The 10,713-nt window shown below is 41.0% G+C and overlaps 1 protein-coding gene across 1 annotated transcript in view; it reads right to left on the minus strand.

Moving 5' to 3' along the window:
* The window catches only part of cox10 (cytochrome c oxidase assembly factor heme A:farnesyltransferase COX10), a 95,215-nt gene extending 92,013 nt beyond the window's left edge, over positions 1-3,202 (minus strand). The window contains exons 1-2 of the mRNA XM_080747715.1: positions 3,088-3,202; positions 1,206-1,351 (exon numbers count right to left, since the gene is read on the minus strand). Coding sequence (XP_080603841.1) covers positions 1,206-1,351; positions 3,088-3,118 — 177 coding nt within the window. The 5' untranslated portion in view covers positions 3,119-3,202. The remainder of the gene's footprint in view (positions 1-1,205; positions 1,352-3,087) is intronic.
* Positions 3,203-10,713: the final 7,511 nt, after the last annotated feature.

Consider the following 10,713-nt stretch of genomic DNA (forward strand, 5'->3'; position numbering starts at 1 on the left):
GCGGATCATAAACTACCGGCCAATCACAGCGCGTATTGCCGTCTTCTCAGGAAGTAGCTTGCCTCAACATAACAACAGCATTAACAGCATTACTCTGGTCTGGTGTAGGAGAATGCCTGGTCGGAGAGGGATGCGAGACCCCTCTACAGATTCATCTCAGCGAGGTGCAGGCGGACGCAGTGGTCTGAGGCCCGGTCCGCGGCGAAAAGCAGCAGAAAAATGCAGATGCGACCACGGTTTGCTATACTGCTACTGACCACTAGTTTAGCAACTTAAACAGTATAGCTTTAAAGGATGGTGTCAGGGCATTCCACATGTTTGGTGGCAGAGTAGTAGAATAATAAGATAACATTTCACACCATTAAAAAAAGTTGCAGTGCTTCAGCAGTCCCAGACAGTCCAATCACTGGTGAGTGATATGATGTCATCTGCAAATTGTATGATGCTGTCGCATATTTGGCAACACGGTTGCGTGTGTAAACTAAACAGAGACGAACCCGATTAACCCAGGTCCTGAGAACTGTAACAAAGACAGCTCTGTCGCAAAGAAACACAAAGCAAAACATAATGAAATATCTGCACGTTTGTTTTGTAAACCATTCAAGTCATCCTGCTGCATACTGCACTGACCAGTGTTGCCAAGTACGCTTATTATAAGCGACTTTGTGTTGTATTTTAAAAAAATTGCTGGAGCAAGCCGTTTCTCTGTACTCTTTCTGTTTGCTTACTTTGTAAACACTGCTGAGGCTAACTCAGGTTCAGGTTCAGGTTCAGGTTTATTGTCACACATATCCATACAAGTACAGATACAACAACTTGAGAGCGGAAGCTCGGATTCAAATGTTTTTTTGTGTTTGCGAACGGCTTGCACACGCGTCGTGCACGATTTGTGCACCATCGTGAACTATGAACACGCACGAGACCACGTTAAAAGGTACAAACATTGTGGCGTCCGAAACCGGAAAGTTGATTTTTAATTGTCGCAGTAAATGAGTTAATATGGATTTTGTCCGTGAACCACCTGAAAATAGTTTAAGCCAGTGGCAGTGGGTGTGGTATGTGTGTACGTGCTTGAACTCATGTTGCCTAGTGAAAGGCCGCTTCTTTTGGGCTTGTCGTTTTCATAGACGTGACTGCCTTGTTTCTCTTGAGAAATCTGGCAACACCGGTAGCAGTGACTTTAAAAAACACCAGTAGAATGTTACCTGTCGTTTGAGGAAGTTCAGATGCTGGTACGTGACCCATTTGGACGGGTCTCTGTTGTACAGCTGGATGAGGCGGCGGGCGTTCTGCTGACTCCTGAGAAGGACATTTCTAACCAGTTTCTGGTTCACGCTGGTACCAACCAGACCTGGAAAAAAGAAGACGACGTGCAAGGTAAAACAAAAATAAGTACTTCGTTAAAGCAGTGTTTTTTCACCAGAGGTCCTTGAGGGGGTTCCAGGTGGTCCTCAGCTAATGATGGAGAGTTGGTAACCAAATGGACCCTTATAGATCTTTAGCTCTTGAGAGTGTGAAATGAAACCAAATGGACCCATACGGGTTGTTTAACATCTGCATATATTACTTAATTTACTCAAGTCTACACAATTAGAGAATGTAGAAGAGTTGCCATCCCTATGGTAACACATCAATAAAGCATGGAATTGGGGACAGAATCTCCACCAACGATAACAACATATTTAAAGTTTGGGGTATGAGAGGCAAAATCTCATCACATGGTGGTCTGTGGCTCAAATCGGTTTAATTTCAAGGACCCCCAGAACTCTGAGTGTAAAAATGGCATCAAATGCACCGCAGGGGTTAATTTGGTTCCATTTGTATTTTGTACACTCTCAGGAGTTACAGACCTTTCTAGGAACCATTTCAAAAAATGAAAAAACCCTGAGAACATCACTTAAAATGTTAAACCACACAAAGCTAGTATATAGTACACTAACCAGTTAGCATACTACAGTTGTATATGACAAGATGTGAGCTTGTTTACTGGCCATTTGGGGAAAGTACTGTAGTTGAGACATAATGTAGACACCAATTCCAATTAGCATTGCACTTGACATTGAAATAGTCACATTAAATACAAATAAAATATTGTTATTGCCAAGAAGATGCAGCCAGTATTTGTACACAAACACATAGCTGTGTTTCATGAAAAAGCACAGAAGAGTGTGGATCACTAGCATCCTTTAAAATTGCCCTAAAAAACCACTTACAGGCAGCAGCCGTTCACAACTGGTAAAAACCTAGCCCAACCCTACCCTCCCTGCCCCTTCCTTGTATATACTGTACATACTGATTGTTTAGACTTACTGTTACCTGCCCCTTCCTTGTATATATTGTATATACTGTACTTACTGATTGTATAGACCTACTGTTTTCTTTTTCTTTCTTTTTTTCTTTACATGTCTACTGCATAGTACTGTGTTCTATTTGTCTGTCATTCAATGTTATATGAGATACTTAAATGGTTTCCTGTTGAAATAAGCTTAGTCTTTTCATGGATCTCCTTTTAGTAGACCTTGTACCAGTGAACTGTACCGTCATGAATCTGTACATTTTCCTATGCAAACTTCTAATAAAGCCTTCAATCAATCAATCAATCAAACTGCTACATGTGACATTAGACTATTAAGTCACATAACATGATAATAACTACATCAAATCTAGGCTAAATGTAAATCGTGCGGTTTAAAGATGATGCATGTTAAACAGTTAACATTCTCATAAGGTCCGTGTAGTATTTATAGAGTTATAAGTATAGTATTACCAATATGATGCATTATCAAAAAGCACTGCTTCATGTGGCATAAACAGTTCATGTCCTTTCGTTGCGAGACAACATTTGACATTATATTCAACACCGGACAACCTTGATAAATAAACCCTCCGTGACGTGTTGTTAATGTTATTGTCACGTACGGAGTGTGTATTTAAAGGTAGTTGACATAAGGTCATAGATAACCTCACTGACAGCTGACTATGCTAAAGTTAGCACAGTGAGGCTAAATGTTATCTTCATGGCTCATTCAAACGTCAGAAATGCCTTTATAGCATTTCAAACCATAACATAACATGGCGGTTATTTACCCGGCAGTCTGCTACATGGCGTTATGAACATATTTTCATCATATTCCTCTTGCTGTGAAGCCGGCTTGTGTTGTTGTGAAGTCCTTCACATGCAGCGAGCCGCCATTCCGACCTCACCGCTCACACTGGATCACTTCCCAGGTCACACCCCATGCTCCGGAGGGACGCCGCGTCGCGCTGTGATTGGCTAGAACCCGGTTGTCAGGGCGACAGGCGACGATTCTAACAAAGAGGTTTAACGTCCCCCCAGGACATGGGATGTGTGAATGAGTCGTTGTGAAACTATTTACACGTGACAGTGTGTGACGCAAATAAACCTGATATAACCTTGTGTTATAATATGGCACTGACGAATTATTTATAAAACGAACTATAATTAAGAACTATTGTGTTTTTTCCCCCCCATATATATGTTTTGGTGGCTATATTACTCTATAAGAGTGTGACTATTCATTTCCTAGGTCTGCCCAGTGCCCACATGTGTCCTGAAATGACCTTACAGAACACAGTCACTGCAGCATGATGGCACATATAGAGTTGCTGTCAGGAGGAAACCTTATTATGTCCAAAACCACTCATTTTTTAATCATTGTTTAAAAAAAATGTTTTACCGGTAGTTTAGAATAGTTAAAAATCATAATGTGTGCTTTAAGATCTGGTATTTTCACTAGTATATTGTGTCTTTGTGTGTGACACTCTTGTATGATGAAGAATAGGACATTTGGATGTTGATTGATTGAATACATTAACAGTTTGCAAATAGTAGGATATAGCGTATGATGAAAAGGATCACGCAAAAAGCCATGGAATGAGTACAAAGGACCCTAAGCCATAGTGCTTTCTTGGGTTCAAATCGTATTAGTAGACCTTGTATCTGAACTGTAGTACTGTGCTTTTCCTATGCAATCGACTGCTGATAAAGTATTCAATCAATCAATCAATCAAAGTGGCTTGTTTCCATTGACATTTAAAGAGTAAGACATAGGCCTACAATAAATAATATAGCCTGTTCGAGAACCAGGTTGGAGAACCAGACGTAGGCCTATGTGATGTCAGTCATCTCCAAATTTGGGTACTGTTTAGTGTTTCAGCAAGCGGCTGTTACCATGGCAGTGACGCATGCTCAGTACAGGCGTCGGTATCAGTGATGTCATTTATCTGAATTATCTCCAAATTTGGGCACTGCAGTGTTTCAGCAAGCGGCTGTTACCATGGCAGCGGCATCAGTGATGTCAGTCATCTACAAATTTGGGCACTGTTTACTATCAGTGATGTCAGCTTGTGTGTATAGGCCTATAGCCTAAGACAGACATCGGACAGACAGACATTCGGTCGTTTATTAGCAGGATAATACGAGACAACACTGGTCAACACTAGTAGCAATAATGCATAAGCCTGTAGCCTACAGTAAACAGTTGGAAAAAAACACAGATGCTAAATATGGAGATAAGAGGTTTCTGTCTGACAGTGACGATGGGCTAAATAGAGTGGGGCTAATAATATCCTGTTTCACTATGCCAACTTGGAGAAATGGATGAAACATATCCATTTGTTCTAATCGTTTTGTTTACATCCTTCTGTCCTCGTTTTTATTTTATTTGCTTGGAAACACATTAGCTGTGTGGCCAAAGAATCTAACAAGGACGGAGCAAATCACAGAGGTCTGTCCATGACAGCATGCGGGCAACTGGTAAACATTTGCCAATTCGCCTCAACAAAACACAAGACTCCAAGCGACAGAATGGAAATTGAAGGCTACAAGTTCGGTATTCAAGATTTACTTGAGTAAAATTACAAAAGTATTGCCAAAAAAAGTCGTCATTATGCAGAATGTCCCATTTCACAAGTTTTCAAATGTAGCCTGTAAAAATATTTAAAAGAAATAGCAGCTCACAATGTGTTGCATCACAACTCATTGTGAGTAACGCAATACATTATGAGTAACTGAGTAACGCAACTATCTAGCGAGTAACTACAGTAGGCCTAGTTACTAAAGATTTCAAATAATTGTAGTGGGGAAAAGTACAATATCTGCCTTTGAGATGTAGTGGAATAGAAGTAAAAGTATTGAAAATACTCCACTAAAGTTTTTTTTTATTGTAAAGTACAATGTGTGATGTCATCAAGTTGTACTTTACAATACAAACCCCAAAATCAATCCTCCAGTTCTAGGCAACACAGAAGGGGGGGAACTTTTTTCTATTTCCACACAACTCCTCTAAGGTATATTAATGACATAGTTCAATATTGAAAATGGGTGGTCTTCCCCTTTAAGTACAGATCACTTCAGTAAATGCACTTAGTTACTTTCCAACACTGTCAACTGGTACAAATTTGCCAATTCGCCTTAACAAAACCCAAGACTGAAACGACGTAAATTGAATTGAATGTGACCCAAGATGACATTAAACACAAGAAAAATATTGTTATTGCCAAGAAAATTCAGCCAGTATTTTGTAGACAAATATAACTGTGTGCCATAGGAAAAAAAAAAACGCATAAACTGATTTTAATCTGTGATGTCAACCTGTAGATACTCAACCAACAATGAGAGGCTGATTGTGTGTTTATCCAAGTTTTGTTGCCCTCCTAATTACAGAGATATATCTGTACTAAACTGTATAACCCGATCCGCTATTGTTTATTGGGTGACTTCACAGTGTAATAGGTGGAACAAACTGCCTTTGTTTGTCTTGTTATGTGAGACTGCAGTTAATGACAAACAACCCCATGGGGGAAAGTACTGAAATGTACACAAATGTTCACTTTCTGATTTGAGTGCTGATACTATCTTCTACAGCTGTATGTAGTTTGGGGATGCAGCAATAGAAACAAATGCATTGCATGGTCTGTTGTTATATAGAGCAACAATCTTCAGTCTTTTCTCTGTCAACGATCCACTAATTTGATACGAATTAGGCCACAGACCCACTTTTGATAAGACTTTGCCACATGGGATGCAATTCAAGAAGGTTTATTTATTCACTGTTAGATAAGATTTGGTCCAGAATTACATAATTCTGTCTGTTGGTAGTCGTGGAATTATGGATAAATCAGTCATTGATATTGACAATATTTTATAGATGATGGTTATCATTTAATGTACATGGGCAGAAGTACAATAACACTCAGGTCGGTTCTTTAGTTCTGCCAACGAGCACGGGGATCAGACCATAGTTACACTGTAGCTGAAGCATAACAAGACAGGCTGTAACCAAAACAATAGCTATCAGGTCTAGTTGAGACATCTTGCCTCCTACAACCTACCACATATCACGTCATATCATAATGTGATACTGTATAACCAGTAAGACTCCCTAATCGGGAGATAAGCGACCAACACAAATATCACAGCCTCCACCTCTCACGTCATACGGGCAGCCATAGTTACACCTGGAATGTTGAATATCCATATATGGAGATAACCTACCCATCACACAAAGTCTGACCTCACCAGCCCATACCTGGGCATGGACGACTTATATCTCCATATACGGAGATGGCCATATATGGAGATACGATGACATCACAAAGTCCACAGCTGATGATGTGGCGTGATGTCATACAATACACAAACAAGCCCTATATAAAGGGGCAATTCTCACCAGGGAAGAGAGCATTCCCCACTAGCTGAGTATCTTAAGATGGTTGGATGTGATGATAAGCCACAAATAGGCCAAAAGTTTGTTTTACCAATTATCAAGACATACGGGCAGTTGACAGTTTGCCATTGTTACTCATTGAAGTTGAATCTCAATCTGAATCCCTTTTATGCCCATATATGGAGATCCCTGCTCTGAGTATCTGACATCACTAATCCCTTTTATGCCCATATATGGAGATCCCTGCTCTGAGTATCTGACATCACTAATCCCTTTTATGCCCATATACAGTATGGAGATCCCTAACAGAATCCATTTTATGCCCATATATGGAGATACCTGCTCTGAGTATCTGACATCACTGTGATGTCACCTGTTTATGCCTAAATATGGAGATCCCTGCTCTGAGTATCTGACATCACTGCGATCTCACCTGTGATGTCACAGTGACACATCACCTCAGTATCTGTGATGTCACAGTGACACATCACCTCAGTATCAGGCGTTACACGTATACATTGAGCAGGGCAAAGGTGTGACGTGTGTGACGGACGGACGGACGGACGGACGGACAGACGGACGGCCGGTGGAGGTTTTCATACTAAACTGCGACCTTACGGTCGCAATAAGTAAAGTGATGGTAAATATAAAGGTTAGATATAAACAACCATAATAACAATATAGTATTAATGGTGACGTTCCCCCTGGAATCAACACCTGCCCCCCCCCAAGGAGCCCTGGTGGTCTAATGGACCCCACATTAAGAACCAATGCTATTCAGCTCAGTGGTCCTCAACCTGTGGGCCGAGACCATCATGGCAGTCCCAACATTATTTAGGAAAATCTGCTATTTTCACAATATAGTTATTTGTGGAACCGAGTCAAACTAAATGTAATGCCTATACAATTCCAAGTGCTTGTCAGGGTTTGATTGATTGATTGATTATTTTATTAGACAAAAATGGAGTACAGTACAAGTATAGTCAATACAATTGAAATGAAGTATAGTACAAGTACAGTTAAACACCCTGCCTAAAAGGAACACGTTGGAAGCCCTCGGTATTTAATTCATGAACACAACAAATAGCAAGCAAAGAAAACATACAATAATATCGCAGTTATAAAAACACTATGTACAGGATAGGGGAAACAAGGCCGGGGGTAGGGGTGCTCACTTCTCGCCTGTCTATGGGAGAAATGATAACTACCTCCTTCTCTGGCCTCCTGAAAGGTGAGTTTTCAGGGCAGTTTTGAAGGATGCCAGCGAGCTAAATTTTTTAAAGGAGGTAGTCAAGGAATTCCACACTTGGGTGGCAGTGATGTAGAAGGAGAATTTACCCATATTTGTCTTATGGGTTTGTGTTATCAGATCATTGTGTGCGCTCCCTCTGGTGTGGGTGGTTCCTCAGTTGAAATATAATCATTTTGCTGGGTCGCGGCCTGAAAAGTTTGGGAACCCTTGATTAACTTGCCCGGAGACAGCAGCTGCCAGCCTCCACTGTTCAGTGCATGCCTCTGTTATGCACCAAATAGGAACACCTCCTTATCCCCCAATGCAGTCGACATGACATATCTTGTTTATGTTAGGTAACACGTACAGTATCTATGGGAATCACATTTTTGTTGGAGCCCAGCAGGGTATACTGTACATATAGCAGACCACCACTGTCACTGAGCGATAAATCTAAGATGCAGGGATGGGATTCGTTTAGCTCTAAATTGCCTTCTAATTCAATGTCTGGCCTTTTGCCTCCCTGCCCTTGTGTGTCCTCTCCTCTCCTCTCCTCTGCCTTAGCCCTCGCCGCTTTGGCCTTGGTTATTATGTGCGTGATCATCTTGATGGTCCGGGCTGCCAGTAGGGATGGTCTGATTAATGTCCTCTACCCCTGCCTTGACTTTGCGCGCAGCAAAAATCCTCCGCGTTGGTTTAACTCAGAGAGTGTACAAATGGAACCAAATGGTCCATTTGGTTGCATTTGTACGCTCTCTGAGTTATATTAACACAGAGGATTTTACTGTGCAGGCTCACCAAATTTCTCAAACATGTTTGAAAAACATAAAATTATACTATATTGGTGGGTTTGGCTCATGATGATAATGAATGAATGTGTTTCATTTATTTTACGTACCAATCAGTGAGTGAAGCTATTAGACATGCACCTCCCTGGGAGCACAGGTCATGTAGACAAACTCTCATGCAGTCAATAATTAAATATGACGATATTCGGCATTGAATTGACCTTGTATCGATGTGGGGGGCAGTGTGGTGTTCAATTTCGTGCCATCGGGAGGTCTGAGTGTATTTAGGTTTTCATCCCAGTCCTTCACGACAATATAGGGCCCTCATTCCTCAACATATTGTAGCGAAGATTTTGAATGTTTATTCAGTGCAAATATGATTATTTTGGTGGGTCATGGCCTGAAATGTTTTGGAACCCTTGCATAGATTAATCCACAGAGCGCAGCCGTGTCACACTAAAGGCCCATTCCCACTGGGCCAGATAACAGATAAAAAAAATCTCTGTCACCAGATATTTTTCCATTCAAAGTGGATGGTAGATACAGATAAAAAAAATATCTACCACAGATAAATATCTTTTTTATCTGTATCTACCATCCACTTTGAATGGAAAAATATCTGGAGAAAGAGATTTTTTTATCTGTTATCTGGCCCAGTGGGAATGGGCCTTAATTGCGACCGTCAGGTCGCACTTACTGTCAAAACCTCCACCGCCTGTCTGTCAGTCACGTCACGTCACGTCACGTCACGTCACGTCACGTCACGTCACACTTTTGCCCTGCTCATATCTCCGCAACCGTTGCTCCAAACAAATTTTGCCCTAAAATCACGCAAATCGGTACACACTTGCTCTACAGTCATGTCATCACCATGAATCTGTCCCATTTTGCGCCACCTTCAGGCCGATTTTTTGAAACACATTTTTGGACACTGCTCCTACAGATTTTGCCCTCAAATCACGCAAATCGCTACACAGTATGTCTACACTCATGTCATCAACAGGGATCTGTCCAATATAGCGCCACCATCAGGCCAATTTTTTTCAAACACATTTTTGGACACTGCTCCTACAGATTTTGCCCTAAAATCACGCAAATCGGTACACAGTATGTCTACACTAATCTCATCAACATGGATCTGTCCCATATAGCGCCACCGTCAGGCCGATTTTTTCTAACACATTTTTGGACACTGCTCCTACACATTTAGGCCTAAAATCACGTTGCGACCTGACGGTCGCTTATCTCCCGATTAGGGAGTCTTACTGGTACTGTACCTCTGGCTGAATCAGAAATAGAATCATCAGAATATAAGTAGCCTAGGGCATTCATTTATGAAAAAACACAAAAGATTTGAATATGAAGATTTTCTGCCCGACAGCAAAGTATAGTAAAGTATATAGTATAGTTAGGTTAATGAGGTTAAGGTGTGAATGTGGCAACACATGGTTCTCTACCCATTCAGCCATGGCCACTCTCTCTTGTGGTAAACTCCACAGATTCTAAACTATGGGTCTCATTTACGTGAAGAAACTAGATTTTGGCACAAAAAAAAACTATTTCCAACACCAAAATTGGAGGTTTTAGTTGAGAGGTTGAAGTAAATATTTGGTAGTGGCTTGACAAGTTCCAAATTGGATGGCAATGCTTGCCCAACACAGATGGGTCTGGGTTTCCATGGATTTTGGTACATATTTACTTCATGGCTCGGTCAGATGCAAGGCGTCTACAAATGGATCTGTCTGCCTGTTTGTTTGTTTGTCTGTCTGTCTGTCTGTCTGTCTGTCCAGGTCTAATCTCACAAACTGGTGCCAGTCCATATATGCTGCCAGAAGGCCAAGGAAGTATAGGCTACCTCCATGCATTCCAAGTTTTATATTTTTAGAAATGTTTTAATGTTATATTATAGCCTAATGGAAGAAAATATAATGGCTGTTGGATCGGGCTGAAAAATGACGTATAGATACGTCATACTGAACAGTGGTTCTCAACCTTTTCTGCATCA

Source organism: Nannobrachium achirus (genome assembly GCF_963921795.1).
Source record: "Nannobrachium achirus genome assembly, chromosome: 18".
In the NCBI taxonomy this organism is placed as follows: domain Eukaryota; kingdom Metazoa; phylum Chordata; class Actinopteri; order Myctophiformes; family Myctophidae; genus Nannobrachium; species Nannobrachium achirus.